This window comes from Leuciscus leuciscus, assembly GCF_965113295.1.
Source record: "Leuciscus leuciscus genome assembly, chromosome: 22".
NCBI lineage: Eukaryota > Metazoa > Chordata > Actinopteri > Cypriniformes > Leuciscidae > Leuciscus > Leuciscus leuciscus.
The window spans coordinates 9,810,036-9,829,460 of record NC_138746.1 but is presented as its reverse complement, the minus strand read 5'-3'; the positions used below and the strand labels follow the sequence as shown (position 1 = coordinate 9,829,460).

General features: G+C 35.5%; 1 protein-coding gene across 4 annotated transcripts; it reads left to right on the top strand.

Annotated features, from left to right (window-relative positions):
* The first annotated feature begins 4,671 nt into the window (after positions 1-4,671).
* gabra2a (gamma-aminobutyric acid type A receptor subunit alpha2a) lies at positions 4,672-17,524 on the top strand. Of its 4 annotated transcripts, none has more exons than XM_082154711.1 (10): positions 4,672-4,998; positions 5,366-5,471; positions 7,170-7,285; positions 8,319-8,386; positions 11,096-11,316; positions 12,197-12,279; positions 12,375-12,518; positions 12,608-12,760; positions 13,924-14,126; positions 14,777-17,524. In XM_082154711.1, the coding sequence occupies exons 2-10, from the start codon at positions 5,401-5,403 to the stop codon at positions 15,071-15,073; spliced, it is 1,356 nt and encodes a 451-aa protein (XP_082010837.1). In that variant the 5' UTR covers positions 4,672-4,998; positions 5,366-5,400; the 3' UTR covers positions 15,074-17,524. The 4 variants fall into 4 exon arrangements, with proteins under 4 accessions (XP_082010837.1, XP_082010836.1, XP_082010838.1 ...); XM_082154710.1 differs by having other exon boundaries at positions 4,673-4,998; positions 5,388-5,471; XM_082154712.1 differs by lacking the exon at positions 5,366-5,471 and having other exon boundaries at positions 4,674-4,998.
* Positions 17,525-19,425: the final 1,901 nt, after the last annotated feature.

Sequence of the window (19,425 nt, the reverse complement as noted above, 5' to 3'; positions counted from 1 at the left end):
ACACAACTGATGAATTTTACACAGTTATGGAACTGAATTGGATCAATACTAAACTGACTTAAGCTAAATATTGTTAGAACTACTTTACAGCAGAATTTGAATTTATTGTGAAGCTGCTGTGAAACATAACACATATATAACATATACACACACACACACACACACACACACACACACACACACACACACTGATATGCATACAGTCCAAGTTAGAAAGCCAACTTTATTTCTAAAGTGCTGTGTGTGTGTGTGTGTGTGTGTGTGTGTGTGTGTGTGTGTGTGTGTGTGTGTGTGTGTGTGTGTGTGTGTGTGTGTGTGTGTGTGTGCACATCCTGACGTCACGTGTCTTTACAGGATCTTTACGGGATGTGTCACAGATTCCGCAAAATCCAACGATCCCGGGACAAAATCCTGGGACACATTATCCGTGTATTTTCCGGAATCTCTGTGTGAAACATAGGTGTGAAAGGGGCTTGTGTGTGTGTGTGTGTGTGTGTGTGTGTGTGTGTGTGTGTGTGTGTGTGTGTATTTATGGATGTCTTGGATATCTTAAAGAATTAGCCTACATTAAAGGGAGTGTTTATTTGAAGTTGTGTTTATTGTAAATTAAATTCCAATTTCACTGATTAATAGCAGCATAAGTGATTATCAATTAATAAATAGGCTATTATGCAAGTGCAGGAAAAAATACACATAGAAATTAACACGAAATAAATAAATATAAAACATAGCCTACATACGCACACCCCAAATTCCCTTAATTGCTGTTTTCTTCTTTTACTCATATTTCATCATTCTGTTTTTATTAACACATCGGTTTAATCAGACAGATGACTCAGAGCCCGACCCAGACACATAGGCCTACATAAACAAGATGGCTCGGAAATAACAAACTCATCACGTCAGCTTCCTGCGAAGACGTCTCACACAGTGTGTGATGTATTGCTATGGAGACCGCGCTGACGACATCATTCTGCTTACACATGCAGGCATCAGAGACACACTTCTGTTCTGCACAAATATAGGATCAAATGTCCAAACGATTGTTTCTCAGTGTGTGCCAAAATCACACTTGCTGGAGGGATAGTTGTGCTGCTTCAAGTGTATATTTGAATACTTGTTCCCTGCCCTCCTCTGGAACCTGAATCGCTTTTCAATAATCAGTAAAATAAATATGATTATTAAGATTACTTTTACATAAAACAATATAGACAATAGCCTACATGAACTATGAAACACTTAAACACCAATATAGAGTATTTATTTATTTATTTATTTATTTCAAAGTATCTTCGGTATAAAAATGTGACTTTGTATAAATGTATTTTTTTCTCTTTATTTATTTATCTATTTAATGCATGTATTTTAAATTATCTATTGAATAACCCCTATTTAGAGCAACCTTATCTGTTTAACAAAATAATTATATTTCTAGTTTAATTCTATTCCCGCAGAAGCACTTTCTTTCAATGACAGCAGGAGGCAGTATAATATCACTTGTAATTTCTTGGGTTTCGCCGGTTCACTCATGCAATCTGCACCTGCAATCAAAGGCATTAAAAAAGCTTGAATCTTAAGTGTCAAACTGACATATAAAAAAATATAAAAAATTGCAGCCTATGAATTAAAAAAGAGATTTAGTAAATGTTACATATCTATCTATCTATCTATCTATCTATCTATCTATCTATCTATCTATCTATCTATCTATCTATCTATCTATCTATCTATCTATCTATCTATCTATCTATCTAGACAGATGATAATCTCATGAACTATAGAAAATTGTTCATGAGCTAGATTTTTATGAAAAACTGACAAAATTGCATATATTTCTCTCAGTAATGAGTGATTTTCTCCCACAAAGTATTTTGTTATAATGACTTGATGTACATGATGTCAAGTCAAGTCAAGTCAAGTTTATTTGTATAGCGCTTTTCACAATACAGATTGTATCAAAGCAGCTTCACAGTATTAAATTAAAATAATACAACAAAGTTTGTTTCAAGAGGAATTTATTGATTGATAAAATTAAATTAAATATCCCCAAAATATCCCCAACTGAGCAAGCCAAAGGCAACAGTGGCAAGGAACCGAAAAACTCCATCAAGTGACCTAATGGTGTCCTAAAACTCCATCAGGTGACCCAATGGAGAAAAAAAACCTTGGGAGAACCGAGGCTCAGTCGGGGGCCAGTTCTCCTCTGGCATTTATGAGCTAGAGGCCGGATTGTAGTTTGAACTATAGGATTATATGAATGCCTGGCTGAAGAGATGCGACTTTAATCTAGTTTTAAACTGAGAGAGTGAGTCTGAGCAACGAACAGTATCAGGAAGACTATTCCAGAGTTTTGGAGCCAAATGTGAAAATGCTCTCCCTCCTTTGGTGGTTCTGGATATCCTAGGTATGACCAAAAGCCTTGAATTTAGTGATCTTAAAGAGCGCGATGGATTATAGGGCGATAGAAGATCCGTTAAATAGACTGGAGCTAAGCCGTTTAGGGCTTTATAAGTCAGTAGCAATACCTTGTAATTAATACGGAATTTTATAGGTAACCAATGCAGTGATGATAAAATCGGTGTTACATGATCATATTTTCTTGATCTCGTAAGAACTCTAGCGGCGGCATTTTGGACTAACTGTAGCACTGATGTGTGTGTGACTGTGAGCCAGAGAGTGTGTGTGCGCATTCTTGTGGACACGTTTAAGTAGTATGTACATATTTGTTTTATCCGGGTCTTCTTGACATATTGCTTATCTGCCCTTGTCAGTGTTTTTAGCTTTCTGTACATTCTACCTGCACTGCTCCTCCGACCACAAATCTTAAATGTCAGAAAATGTCAACAAATGTCAGCATAAATAAGCTTGAAATTGTATCTTCCTGGAGATCCATGACAACAGACAAAAATAAATGTTAAATAAAGCTGTTCGTGTTTAAACAAACATGTAAAAAATACATCTGGCTATGATAAAGTTATATATCACATTATATTAATACTTTCAATGTTTGTCTTGGGAGTTGGTTGCATGTTGGTTTTTATCCTTTTCACAACTGCATGTGAACTGCTGTGGTAGAAGAAGTGTTTTTTTTTTTTTTTTTACAACCTTATCTTAAGAAATGAAGCAATTGAGAGTGATTATGTTGAATTGAACAAAGACATGAGAGATGAATCTCATACTTCTTCTTCACTACTCGGATTGATACACATCAGATTATGATTAACTCTATCAGAGGTAGACAGTAACAAAGTACATTTACTACAGAGTACTGTATTAAGTACACTTTTGAGTATCTGCACTTTACTTGAGTATTCTTTTTTCTGGAAACTTTTTACTTTAACTTCACTATATTTGAAAGAAAAATATCTTACTTTTTACTCCACTACAATTCTGTCAAGGTCCTTGAGTATAAAGTAGTAACGTCAGTCAGGGGATGATTTTGGTTGCAGGGGTTGCATTTTGGTTGGAAATGAAAGTCGGGTTGACGTCAGAAACCGACTGATGTTGGTTCCTGACGTGAACCAATACAATGTCTGTCCAACGTTGGAGATTAATGTCAATCTGGCGTTGGATTCTGACATCAACCTGATTTTCATTTTTAACGTTGCGTTTGGTCTTCTAAATGCGAATTTTGTCATTGTTTTGGAGCACACAAACTATAGATAACTTTAACTATACATAACCGACAACTATACATAACTTATAGATAACCGTAAGGCTAACATATTCATACTAAAAGTCAAAAAACTTTAAATAGGGGACTATTTGAGGGAACAGCCATTTGGGTGTCCGAAACCATTGTGGAGGTTATTGAGTGCACTTATTCAATCTCACATTCAATGAATGAGTGTTCTAGAAATATATTTGATATTGATATAAGGGTAGGTAGGCAGGCATAGATTCAGAGGCATAAGGTACTGTAAGTATTACATACAACAATGCAAGAATAATACAACAATGCATTGACATTTACTTTTTACTTTTGATACTTAAGTACTTTTAAAAACAAGTACTTGTGTAATTATAATTAAGTCAGAAATTACTTAAAATCTTTTTTGGTCAAGTAATATTTAACCAGTAGTCTCTGTACTTTCACTCAATAAGGAAGTTGTGTACTTTGTGCACCTCTGTGCTCTACATGTATAAAATAAGTCACATAGTATTTTACTGTTTTCAGTACCAAATGTGAATAACACATCTCACTGATTACGAAACAAAAATATGACTGATAATGATAAGAAATGTTTCTTGAGGCGCAAATCAGCATATTAGAATGATTTCTGAAGGATCATCTGACACTGAAGACAGAAGCAATGATGCTGAAAATGTAACTTTGCATCACTTACATTTTAAAATATAATAAATTAAAACATAAGACCTATATAAGAATAACATATAGAGGAATATGAAGTTTGAGTATAAGATTTTGATTTTTTGATTTTGATTTTGCAGAATATTGGTAACCAAACAGTTTTGGTGACTATTGACTTCCATTGGGGGGGACAAAATAAACACTCAAAATAACTTATTTTATGCTTCGGAAAGAAAGTAATACAGGTTTGGAATTATTCAACACAGTTGACAGAATAAACGTGATTGATGTGGTCATCCATATGATGTCCATGCTCTCTCCAGTGGACAGAAGTGTGAGCTATGCTCGCTCTAGGACCCGGTGTCCCCTCATGCGTCTTTTGGCTACTTGATGCTCGCCGGGCTTACGCCTATATGGACTCATACAAGCAGATCTAGCACTCTGATGACCAGCCTATACAGAAGGATTGTGTGTCTTTGCGACCAGGGGACGCCTCTTGATCATGTTTCCGTAAGGATTCACAGAAGAAGTCATATTCCACGAATCTGCACTCTCACAGTGCCAGTCTAGCCTACATGCATTTGCGCGCGCCCTGGGAGTTTCCGTGAATACGGATGAGACAGGAGCACGAGATTCCAACTTTTCATATTTCTTTGTCTAAAAGGAGCTGCACTGGTCAAACGAAGGTAATTTGTCTGAATTTTACAAATATTTTGCTTGGTTTTGTAAAAGATCGATTCGTTTTCTAAAGCTGTGACCATCCAAACTTAGCCAAAGAGTCAGTCCTTCTTACCGTTTTAACTGATCTATGTTACAATGTAGAAGCACTGTGATTCTGGCTGTTATTTTAGCAATAGTTTCAGGATGTAAAACTTTTGAAGCCCAGAGGCTCGCTCCTTGCTGTCGGCTCCAGCTCACTGACATTAGTGCGCGCTCTGAAGATGCGCGTGTCCACGTTACTTTAAAACGAAAAAAGCTTACAAGTGGAAATAAACGTCACTGGAAGTTTTGTGTTGATTCTTTGTTATATAATCGTTTTAACTGATGTTTTAGACTGAAATAACTTCTTTGGCAGGGAAATATCAACAATGAATCAGCGATGGGGTCATTCGAATGGATTTCTAACCTACCTGTTTCTGCTGGTTTTATGGCGTTCCTGGTAAGCAAAACAAAAGACTCATCTCAGAGAAGCGAACAGAAAAAGCTTAATTGGTATGATTGCCACGGTTTAAAATATAACCAAAGTAAAGTATACTTAAAGTTTTGAAATAGACAAAAATAAGTAGTGCGAGATAGTTCAGTCAAATTTTTTTATTTCGGTAATTATTTACTCACCCTTTTGTTGTTCCAACCCTGTAAGTTTTTCTTTCTTTGTGGAACATAGAAGAATATATTTTGAGAAATGTCCCGTCGTCCATACAATTGAAGTCAATGGTCACCAAAATTGTTTGGTTACCAACATTTCTTTCTGTTGAACATAGGCCTAAAGGAATACATTTTTGAGAAACGTTGGTAACCAAATAATTTTGGTGACCATTGACTTCCATTGTATGGATAAAAAATAAAACACACAGTCATTTCTAAAAAAATATATTTTATGTTCCACAGAAGAAAGTAGTACAGAAAGTTTCACCCAAAAAGTCATACACATATAGGCTACTAATTGGGTGAAACATACACAATTTAATAATTGAAAGGAATGTTCCAAGTTAAAGTTCATCTCAGTGGACAGCATGGTGATTACCACAGATAGTAATTTCGATAACAGGGTTAGGTTAGCTAAGCTAAAATCATCAAGGCAACTTGGAATAAAAGTAAACGAGACTCCATCCTTCCATTCACTCTCCAAACCACTTAGCCTCTACAGGGTCAGAAGTAAACAAGACTGTTGGTAATATACATTAACATACACATAGTTTATTATACATAACATAATACTAGTGTGATACAATCACTCACTAACTTTTTATATCCAATTTTATGTCATGGCGTTGTACCGCCAATGTAAACCTGGTAACTTTCACACAATGTTTGTGCAAGGACACCAATAACAGAAAGGTGGTGTAGAGAAGAACATAAATTTGTCTACTACCTGTTGTTTAAATGTTCATATAACGTTCAATGCTGAAAATCAGCCAGAAACAGTTTAAACTAAATATTTCTGCTGTCTTAACCTGACATACCAGGTGCATAACGTACAAATATTACATCTCTTATGAATAACTAGACAGTTGTTTGCATAGTTCAGTAGTCCCACCGCAAGAATGACGGTTTAGATAACGGCATACCATTTTTATGTAAGAGTTCATGAAAATGCTTTAACAGAAATAGGAGCAAAATGTTTCTGAATGCTAGCACTACTTACTTGCGTTGTCAGTGTCTTACTCTAACCCTGAGGTATTAAGTATTTGAATTATTGAAATATTACCTTAATTTATTTTTCTGCGTTAATTGACATTATTCAAAAATACTATTGATTCTTTCACTCATAACTAGTCAGTGTTTGCAGCTAAATTATGACCGTGTGCCAATTTCCACATTTTTAGAAAAAGTCAGTATGTTCATAAAATCTTATGCTCACAATATTAATTACCCCCCCCCCCCCCCCCCCCCCCCCAAAAAAAAAAAGAACCTACAGGGAATAAGGTTATGTTAGTAGATTGGCCATTCGGAGACAAGAGACACGTTTCCTTAAAGTCTCAGGTGTTTTGGTACAGCTGCCATGTTTGTGCTTTTGCCAGATGGTCATTATCATCTCACAACTTTATTGGAAAAGAGCAAAGCTTTCTCTATGTGCAACTCTGTGCAAGTATGTTTATGTAACAGACTTTTGTGATGTCAAATGTATCTTGTGTAGTTCTGAGGCAGAAGTATCTGGCTCGGATGCCTTTAAAAACAACATAACCCTCTTCACGCGGATTTTGGACCGGCTACTCGATGGCTACGACAACAGACTGAGACCTGGTCTGGGAGGTAAGAAAGTGTGTGATGATTGATTAGACAATTAGATGCATGGAATTAGAGCTGTCTCAAATGAGGTTGTTCAATAAGCCTGTGCAAAGTTGTTGTTTTTTTTACAATTAAATGCACATGACAGTGATTGTTTTTTTCTATTTAGTCATTTTTATAAAAACTCTTGTGTTACTTATACAGTCCAATGGATTTAGCACAATAGTGGGAAAAATCAGTAGCTGGATTTATTTATGTGTTAAGAAACATGATTCAGTGATTCAATGTTTATGACCTGATTTTACCACTGTTGTTAAACTAATTATAACGAGGTGTTGATGACCTGAGAATACTGACTGAAGGAGAGGAAAACAAAACCAGCAATCTCAGCTCCACTTGACAGTCAGTCAGCAAACCCTGTTTGTGTATTCTGTCAGTGTTATTTATGTGACCCTTGCCATTGTTTGTACACTCTGAGCTTGGCAACATGAAAGACACCTTGGATCAAGCAACGCCCACCATGAGGCAAATAGATTTCTTGTGAGTGTTTCCTTTTGAGATTTACAGAGACTAGCACACACATACGCATACACTGGGGTCAGTGGACATGCAGTCGAGCTAAGAGCCAGGATGAAGTGTTGCGGTTCCACTAATGATAAGTTAAAGTATGATAGTTAGCTCAGAAATGGAAAATTGTACATCTTTTTGCACTGAGTTAGTTTCCTTCATCTGTGGAACACAAATGAGATCTTAGGCAGAATATCTGATTTTCTGTTTTTCAACCATTAAAGTGAATGCCGATTTATCAAGCTTAAAAAAAAAAACACCATCATGAAAGTAATCCACATGACTCATCTGCTAAAGCCAAACAATATATTTATATGAAGAGCGGGCTGAAATTGAAGTTGTTGTTAACAGATAATCTTCATACAAAGCTATTATGGTTTTAGTGAACTTTGAATATAACGCATGAGACATATAAGGTCATGAAAATGTTTGTAAATTGAGTTCCTGGTTGATAATGTAATTTGAACTTTCTTTTTGCTGTGTGACATAGATCGAGTGACAGAGGTGAAGACTGATATCTATGTGACCAGTCTTGGGCCAGTATCAGATACAGACATGGTAAGACATTGCTCTTCTCTATTTATTTTTTATAGTGTGAATCAAATAGTATTTATAAAACATATTTGTTATTTTCCTTTTGGTAATCATTTTTTATCAGTTCTTACCCCACTCCTTGTTTTCCATCTGTTGTCTATTCATAGCATTTGGTACCTGCTGCTGGCTAAAAGCTTTTCTCAGTACTCCTCTTTTCCCCACTTCACACTGTCTGCTCTCTTTAGAATAGAGAAAAAAAGGTCAGATGGAAGAAAGAGGGTTTTCATTCATTCATTATTTATTTATCATCTTTTACTGTCCAGCTGAGTGTTTTCTAAACCCCACTGAATACTCTCGCTATCCTGTAGTAGGGAAATCTCTGTTCGTAAAGACCATATTATGTCAGGACGATCATCACACTAGGTATTTCTGTCAGGTTTTTTTCTTCTGGGTGCTCTTGGGAAATCATGATTTACCCGAGTACATTGCTTGAATCGCATGTCTCCACAGTTCCCCAGTCATCACTGTAGTACAGCTATTTAATATCCTATTGAGTAATGTCAGATTCAGAGATTTGCATAATTTTGAAAATAATATGAAACAACACTGCACTATGTAATTAACGCTACCATTCAAAAGTTTGGGATCGGTATGATTTTAAAAAAAAAAGTTTTTGAAATAAATCTCTCATGCTTATCAAGACTACATTTATTCAATGAAAAATACATTCAAATCTGCAATACTGTGATTTTTTAAAAACAATTTTCTATTGTAATTTATCTTAAAATGTAATTTATTCCTGTGATGGCAAAGCTGAATTTCCAGCAACATTACTCCAGTCTTCAGTGTCACATGATCCTTCAGAAATCATTCTAATGTGCCAATTTGCGGCTCAAAAAACATGTATTATTATAATGTTGAAAGCAGTTGTGCTGCTTTTGTGAAAACTGTAATTATTTTTGTGTGTCAGAATTCATTAAATAGAAAGCTCAAAAACAGCATTTATTTGAAATAGAAATATTTTGTAATATTATCAATGTGTACTGCACTTTTGGTCAATTTAAAGCATCCTTGCCGAATTAAAGTATTAATTTCTTTCAACGAGTCTATGATGGTGATTTTTATAGAATTTATTATATTACTGTAATTGATACTGATATCTGTTTTATATCTAGTGTATGTGTGACATAAATCGTGTGTTCTGACAGACAACTTCCTAAATATCTTTACAAATGATCAGACCTTAGTTTTAGAGTTCCACAATTCCATACATTATAATGCCTTAAAATAGACATATACTATGGAGGAACACAAAAGCATAAAATAAAATATTCTTATTAGTCTTACTGTGCCACTCCCTTCAGGCCGTGTGGTTATGATATGACAGAATGGAAAGTGACAAGTATTGTCTGTTTGCTTGAGGAGTTCTGCGGGACTCCTGCATAATGGCGGGTAATGTTGCAAGACGTTAGCAAGAATTTCAAATGACAGGCAAGCTTTCCTCAAACTTTGCCTGAGATAAAGGTTTTAGATTTTATAACAGTACTGGAATTAACTTAGTATGGACCCATAATAGGTTTGTATCTACAGTATGATTGTGACTTTGTGAAAGATGATGGAAGAACGAAAGGAAACGAAGCATCACAGATTGGTTCTGTGAGTGTTGCAGAGCTCCAGCGCTCCAGTGACAGCATGTACTGTCATACCATGTTATCTTTCCTGTATGAGTGTGCGAGTGCATAAGTATTTTCTTTTACGTACATAACATTGTGTTTTTCTGTCTCTGTGCTGCCATGGAAACTGGATGCCCGCCTTCACCCTGGGGGTCGATGCATGGCAGCATTGTGCCTGGGAGATTAGGATATAATGCAGTGATGTGAAGCTCTTCTGACACTTTGCCACTTAGTAGTACTAGAGAGGAAGATGAAACACACACATTATACACAGACAATGATCACATTGAGAGAACTGAAGTCACTATCCCTTGCTGAGGAAGTCCATTCAGTCTTAACTTTATACTTTTTTTTGATGTTTTTGAAAGATTTACAGTGACATCCAAAGTCTGAGACCACACTGAATATGTGAAATCGAATTTAAAATCTAGAAATAGCTTATGCTCACCATGGCTGCATTTACGGTATTAGTCAAAAATACTGTAAAAACAGTATTAATGTGAAAAATTATTACAATTTAAAACTGCTTTCTGTTTAATCATGTTTCGAACTGTAATTTAACTGCATCATTACTCCAGTCTTCAGTGTCACATGATCCTTCTGAAATCATTCTAATATGATGTGCTCATGAAACATTTCTTATTATTATCAATGTTTAAAACAGTTCTGCTTAACATTTTTGTGGAAATGTGACTTTTTTTTAATTCTTTGATAAATGGAAAGTTCAACATAAGTTATTTTGAAATTGAAATAATTTTGTAACATTATTGATGTCTTTACTGTAACTTTGAATTAATTACATGCATCCTTGATGCATAAAAGTATAAAAAAAAAATCTATTCAGCTTTCTTATAGCATATTTTATAATAAAACATAGTAGTGAACTGAAAAAAATAAAAAAATTAAACACGAGCATTTGACTAGTGGATTTAGACTTTGAATCAAAACACATTTTCTGTGTCAGGTATTGCCTGATGCATATCAGCAGTGAAGAATGTCTTGCACTATTGCACTCTGATCTCCGAAAGCCTCTCTCTCAAAAGTCACTCTCTGTTCTCAGGAATACACAGTGGATGTGTTTTTCCGTCAGCGCTGGACAGACGAGCGGCTAAAGTTTCACGGGCCGATGAACATCCTGCGTCTCAACAACCTGATGGCCAGTAAAATCTGGACCCCAGACACTTTCTTTCACAACGGCAAGAAATCTGTGGCTCACAACATGACCATGCCTAATAAACTGCTGCGCATCATGGAGAACGGCACTCTACTGTACACCATGAGGTGCCCATAGATTACTACATGTACTATAGTTATCAATTAAAATGATTACTTGATATGCTTTTTAATTCATCAAATCCTTTACAATTAATTGCATTTATGAATATTTGCTAAAGAAAGCCCCCGAATCAAGATAACTGAAAGAGATTATTTTGGTATATGAATAAATAATTGAATGACATTACATTAAATGCATGTCATTAAAATGCATATCATTAAAACACATCTCAAGACCAAAAATCAGCTATACACTACGGTTCAAAAGTTTGGGGTCAGTAGGATATTTAATTGTTTTTGAAAGTAGCCTCTTATGCTCACTATGAATTGATTTGATTAAAAATACAATAAATCAGCAATATTGTGAAATATTATTATAATATTGTAATATATGTTTTCTTTTGTAATATAATTTAAAATGTAATTAATCCCTATTATGCAAAGCTGAATTTGCAACAGTCTGAAGTGTCACATGATCCAATCAATATCTGCGTAATATTTTGGAGGAAATTTTTTGAGGATTCTTAAATGAATAGAAAGTTCAAAAGAACAACATTTATTTGAAATAGAAATATTCTGTAACATTATAAATGTAATTACTGACACCTTTGATCAATTTAATGGGTCCTTGCTGAATATAAGTGTTCATTTCTTGCAAATAATAATAATAAAAACAAATATTACTGACCTCAGACTTTTGAATGGTAGTGTTCATTTTACAGTATTTCAAGCTTGAATTGCTCTAATGGTGGGAAAATTCCTTTTTATACAGTGTATGATTTTTATATACTAATTGAATGTATTTAATTGACAGCCCTATTAACAACACATAACTTTGAGGGGTGACTGTTGTGTAATGTGTGTGTGTGTGTGTATATTTGTGCAGGTTGACAGTGCAAGCTGAATGCCCAATGCATCTTGAGGACTTTCCAATGGATTTCCATTCCTGTCCTCTGAAATTTGGCAGCTGTGAGTGACATTGTTAAACATCCATTTCATTCCCATGGAGCTTAATGTGTCTGTGCTTTGGGTTTTATTTTAATATATATTTCTCCTGTGCTTAGATGCTTACACTTTGACAGAGGTGACGTATGTTTGGACACGCAATGCCACCTTATCGGTGGAAGTAGCTCCGGATGGATCTAGACTCAACCAGTATGACCTAATGGGACAGACTGTTGACAAGGAAACCATCAAGTCCAGTACTGGTAAGATGTTCGCAGGCAGACACAAAACCACATGGATCCATCTAGTCTCTTCCCATCTCTTACAATATATTTCTCTTCTACGGTAACAGGTGAATATACAGTGATGACTGCCCATTTCCATCTAAAGAGGAAGATTGGATACTTTGTGATCCAGACGTACCTGCCTTGCATAATGACCGTCATCCTATCCCAAGTCTCTTTTTGGCTCAACCGAGAGTCCGTCCCTGCACGCACTGTTTTTGGTGGGTGAGCATGTGTTGTGTGCATTAGATTGTAATCAGAACATAATGTGGAATTTATCATGCTGGCTTTGTTGTTCCAATTAAATTATTGATGCAGTCATGGGTAGAGATGATGTTGTGTGTATAATGTTTTTATTTTCTCTCTAGCAATTTCAATATCTGTCTGAACTCTAGGGATGAAGCAGATGCAGATAGCTATAAAATTGTGTTTCTGAATGTATTCAGTGGGAGGAAGCCATAGCATGCGAAAGACACATTTAAATTAAACACAGACTCACAGGGGGAAAAATTCACTAAGAATGAAATGCTGATAACATATGCTCGGTTGTTTTCGTGCCCAATTCACTAAAGGAATTATCTAAATTAGGTAAACACTCATGAATTGCAGAATTCACAATTTTAACACCACAATTCTACATCTTGGATTTTCTGAGTGCTCGGTTGTGAGTGAGGGGATGTAGCAAACTATCGCAATATGATACAGTTTACTGGGACTGTTCAGCATCACTCAACTACTGTGATCCAGGCAGGGACTTAAATTGGCTTTTTGAAATGCTGGTTATATTATCTTCTCCATCATTTGATCATCATTTCATTAATCAAAGCTGCCATGATTCAACTGGATTTAGTTATTTGAAAACACGGCAAAATAAAAGCACGATGGTTTAACTGGAGAAAGTTTTACAGCTGTAGAAATAAATAAATTATATAAAATATATCATATATTATATATAAAATATAGATAAATATATTTTTAAAAATTATATATTTTTTATATTCATATTGAATGGGTCAAAAAGAGTGGGAATAGAGTACACAATAAAAAAAAATCCCAAATCGTTCCGCCGTAACGGGATGATTCACACTATTCAGAGTAAAAAGTGTTTTATACCCGGAGGCTGCAAAAAATAATTACAATTGCTCAGTAAGACCATGTATATAAAATGAGGACAGGAGGTCCACTCGGGGCATATAACTGACTGCTGAAATGAACAAAATTTCATTAGCCCAGGGCATTTGTGATTACACGTGTACATCTGTGCTGTCTCTTCCACTAATGAGCGAACGGCATAAAGGCTGGCAATTATCTGCAGAGAGGCATGCCGTGCTAATGCGGTATCTTTATAAACAGCAATCCCTGAGATTTTTTTCTTCTTTTCCAGGTGTGACTACAGTGCTAACGATGACCACTCTGAGTATCAGCGCTCGAAACTCTTTACCAAAGGTGGCCTACGCCACAGCCATGGACTGGTTCATTGCTGTGTGCTACGCGTTTGTTTTCTCAGCTCTCATCGAGTTTGCCACTGTAAACTACTTCACCAAGCGCGGCTGGGCCTGGGATGGAAAGAGCATTGTCAGTGATAAGGTAACCATGACGACACAGACCTTGCTTTGATTTTGGAGTGGAGCGCATCTGGTGGCTTTGATTATTGTCATTGGGAAGAGGAGTGTTATTTAGATGAGGGAAACCAATACTGTTAATTCAGTACAGTTAATCTCACCGTTTTTCCTGATTGAACATTGTCTGAAAATTACGTCTCTTTTTTTTGTACATTAACGACTTCAGATTAATTCTTTCCCCGCCAGTGTTTTCTTTAAAAAAGAAATGTTGCCAGCCACCACAAGCGTTTTTTATAATTTTCACAATAATGTCATGGCCCCCAGAATATTTTGTTGTATGAATATCTGAACATGCAATATATCAAAAGAAAGAACCGAACCTCTACTTTTAATTTACAACATAAAAAAAAAATATATATATATATATATATATATTGTTTTGTTTTTATCAACACTTGAATGTGGGTAAGTTTCATAAAAAAGCAAAATTTTAAACAAAAATGTATTATAGTTTTATTTAGTTAGTTTACACATGCATTGCATTGCATCCCCCTACCGTATAACAGTGAAAACACGGAAAGACAGAAACTTCCGTCAATGGCGGGGAAAGAGTTAATTTAAAATTGTATTTATTGAATATGTAGCAATGTGTTAACTAATTTCTTCTGACTTCAGAAAAAGGACGTGTCTGTTATGAAAAAGAATAACGCATATGCAGTCGCTGTGGCAAACTACGCACCCCATATTGCGAAGGACTCGGCTCTGCCCACCGTCTCTAAGAGCGCCACAGCGGAGCCCAGTAAACCTCAACCGGTGGTTAAAGAAGCAAAGAAGACCTTCAACAGTGTCAGCAAGATTGACCGTATGTCCCGCATCATCTTCCCGGTGCTTTTTGGCAGCTTTAACTTGGTTTATTGGGCCACATACCTCAACAGAGAACCTGTTATTAAGAACATGGTGCCCTCCCAGTGAGCCATTAGCTATCATTCACAGTATGCTACATACATACAAATCTATCTATCTATCTATCTATCTATCTATCTATCTATCTATCTATCTATCTATCTATCTATCTATCTATCTATCTATCTATCTATCTATCTATCTATCTATCTATCTATCTATCTCTATCTATCTATCTATCTATCTATCTATCTATCTATCTATCTATCTATCCACTGCCAGGACAATTTCAAGAGAGCATCTTAGCATGCTTTAATGGGACCGATTAACTTTTTTTCACAGCTTTATTTTTGTATGTTGTTGTGTGATTTCTGAGAATTTAACTGATCGTTTTTCCTTGCCATTTTATGCAGTGTTTACAGGCATTTTCATACAGACCTCATATATGTGTTTTCTAAAAAAATGTATTTACAGTTTTTCTCAGTCGCTTTGGTGCATTTCTCACATCACTATTTACATTTGCACAACAGTTAATGCAGTTCTCAAAACAATTAGTACAAACTTCAAAATCTAGTTGATAACCTGCAAAAGCGTGTCACTTGCTCAAAATGGATAGCTCATTCCTCAAAAGCAAGTATTCATGTCAATGAAAGTGTCAGTGTCATCAAGATGAAAAGTCCTGACACCATTGTTTATGAGCAAGATAGTCAAATGGCTTTGTCATGTTTTCATTGTGAAAGTTTACTCTGTAAATGTTTTCCAATGCAAAAAAGTCAGATCTTGGTGACACTACCTGAAAATGCTCAAGACAGCACTATATACTATTTGCACAGCCATTTGAAAAATACAGTAAAGTTACACATTACTGTATTTAGTGAGGTAACAGTGAGTACAAGACACTGAATATGTATGTTTCACATTTTTACTGCATATTCATGTTCACAGCATTGTGCAAAATAAAAAAGACACCCTTATTTACAACAAACATAAACTGCCTTTGGGTAGAGCTGTGCACAACTGGAAACAATATTGCAGTACATATTGGAAGTGAACATTGGTTGCAACTAATGCTTCACACACCCCTTCTCATCAGTGAAAGCTGAGATTCACCTGAGAGAAATTGTTCAATTTAGGAGACATAAAAAAATAAATAAAAAAATAGTGTAAAATTTGCTTGACAGATTTTGACAACTAGTTCAACATTTTTGTATGTAATGACTCAAGCAATGAAATGAGGACTATTAGTTTTATATGGAATGAGGAATGACTATTCAGCATTCACAAGTATACAGTAGTTAATTTTGACTGACATGACATAAGCAAATGATAATGTTATAAAACAGCAGAGAGTTGTATGAAAGCAACTGATGCATGTCCAAAAGCATTTGCAATTTGTTGGGAGGAATGAGAAACTGCTACTATGATGTGCACAAATGACTAAATGTTGTGGAGGTTGAACTAACTGTTGTGCAAATGTAAATAGTGATGTGAGAAATGCACCAAAGCGACTGAGAAAAACTGTAACTGTATTTGTGTATTATATATTTATAATATGTCAATATATGTTTATGTCTGTGTCAGTATTTTGGCTAAATGATGAATTAAGCTCACAGGTATGTTGCATCAAATACATGGTGTTTAAAATGAAAGCCTGTACAAAATGTGATTGCTGTGTTGTTTTGTTAGAGCTGCACTACAGTATCTGTGAAACAGATCACTGCACTTTTATATTGACTGATGTAGCATTTCAAGTCAATTAGATATGGCACTTTATTTGTTTTTTGTTTGCATCAAAATAGATTGCATTTAATCTTTTCCCACACAACGCACACCTGTGCATCTAATTCTCAGCTGTGTGCAATTTATCATCAATGAAAGCGCACACCCACACGTTGTTTAAAGCTTAATAATTCAATGATTTTGTCTGAAGCACCTTAATGCACTGTATTGTTGTGGACACTTGGATTCGTGAGCTCAGTCTCAAATGGAACTAGCACTGCTTTTCAGTCATTTCAGTTTCTTTTGTATACATTTTTGTGGAAAATGCTGTGGGAATTGTCCCAAATAGTTCGGGTTAATTTGCTTGTCATTAGGTTAAAATGAGAGCAATATGTTGGTCTTACTGTATACGTTACTCAAATTGTGGCCACTGATACTTACATTAGCTTAATGTTGCAGCAGTGACATGATGTTATTCATATGGTATTGCCAGTACATGTTGATTGTAGCTTCAGGATTACCGCAGATAAAGGTTGTAATGGGCTTCTCATGTATGATCTATACGCCTAATGATGCCATGAAAATAGGAATCAAAATGTACTGTTCACTCAATATATCATGTGTCAAACAGTTTAGAGTTTTCATTACTAATATCAACAATCCTGACAAGTATAAACGCTTGAATGAACTACTGTGGGTTTACTTTTAACAGCTTTTCAATTTGCCATTCTGTTCTCAGTTTTCTGCCGGGGCAAAAAGACAGCTCCCCTGTTGACTGAAATAAAGTGTTGTTATAGCTAACATGGCTCAGTTACTCTCCTTTTGTGTGGGTGATCTTTTGCACTTTGCGACTCAAAAATGTCATCTTTTTCTGAAGAAAAAATAAATAATATTTGTAATATTTAATATTTTTGATTAAATCAGAAAGCTTTCTGACCCCTCCTCAACAACAAGGCAACAACCACTTTCAAGGTCCAGGAGTAAAGACATTAGTGGTTCAAACTTAAGTTAACAAAGCGATGAGAATACTTTTTGTGTGCAAAAACAAAACAAAAATAACAATTTATTCTCTTCCCTGCGCTTTTTACATTGTAGACACAGTCCTGCGCTTCGGGTTCTACGGCAGAACGCCGCCTCGTTATTTGCGCACAAAAAGTATTCTCGTCACTTCATAAGCTTAAGGTTGAACCACTGTAGTCACATGGACTATTTTAACAATGTCTTTATACCTTTCTAGGCCTTGAAAGTGGTCGTTGCGTTGGTCAGAAAGCTTTTTCTTTATCAAAAAGAACACAATTTGTGTTCCGAAGATGAACGAAGGTCTTACCGGTTTGAACGACATGAGGGTGGGTAATTAATGACAGAATTTTCATTTTGGGGTTAACTAAATGCATGTTTCGCCAATCATTATGATGTATTCCGGTCTTTAGTGACCTGGATCTACATCTGACACGCATGTATCTCTAACGTTACCTGTCGCGATAATATAAAACTCTCCTGATATTAGAGTAACAATTACAGAAGAATAAAATAAAGCATAGCCTTTTGGAGCTTGGAAGAGTTCAGTTTGAGCAGATGTTTTATACCATCATCTCTGTCCTAATCAGAGCTCCTTTCCCGGTACATTCAGCATCTGGCTCATATTCGCGACCTCAAACATATTCTCTAGTCTAAACTATCATTTTCAACATCTTTAAAATCAATATTTTGATCGCTGACAGCTTCTTCACCAGATCCACCATCAAGTTTTGCTGATGATCTGTGTTTTGTTTTTTGCCTGCGGTAACTATGAGTGAAACGTCACTTCATCATTGTGTATCAGTCAGTTCCACCTTGTGGAATAACGATGAATTGCACTTATTTAGTCAAAGATTAAATTATTGTTGTGCAGAAAAAATATACTTACACAGTACACTGTTACACACCTTAGGTTGTTATAGCGACCCTATACAATTTTTACCAAAAATGTATGGGAAAACAGGCATTCTTTTATATATTTTTTTCATGTTATATTGTTTATAATTAATTGATTGAGGAATACTAAGAACGGTTGATGTCTAATTTTTATAAAAATGAATGAGGAGGAGGGTAGCGAATGACGTCCTGTCCCGGGTCACTAAAGACCCGAGGTATGCGTTTAAGGATTAAATTGAATTAAAGTTTTGGGGAAAAAAATGTGTTTTTGTCATTTTTATTAGATTTATTTTATATATATATATATCCCTATGCAGTTTTTATTAATTTGTATTTCAGTTTTAGTTTTTTAGTACATCAAGTTAAACTAAATAAAAATGAGAAATGCTGTCAGTACTGCTGAAATAAAACACGTTTTTAATATTTTATTTAGTTTCAGTGAACATTTATAACAGATGTAACAAAAATAGTTTTTATGCATTAGTTTTAGTTAACTAAACTCAGTCTGATTCAGTGGAATGGCATTTGCGAGCTGACGTGGCACAAGTCAATACACATTGATAAGTTCGCTCTGTTCCAGCTGCTTCTTTTATCGCCCTGCTTTTAAAAGTCTGCATTTCTTGTAAATCCACTAGCCCCCAATCCATATTGTCTTCCTGCATTTCATTCCCTTTTCAATCTGTCTCACTATTCTGTCTAAAGGCTTTTTGTATAGCTGACTCCGCTTTGACTAACCAGCAGAATTTGAGATTAGCAGCGTTGAATAGAGAACCGGCAGCCTGTGTGCA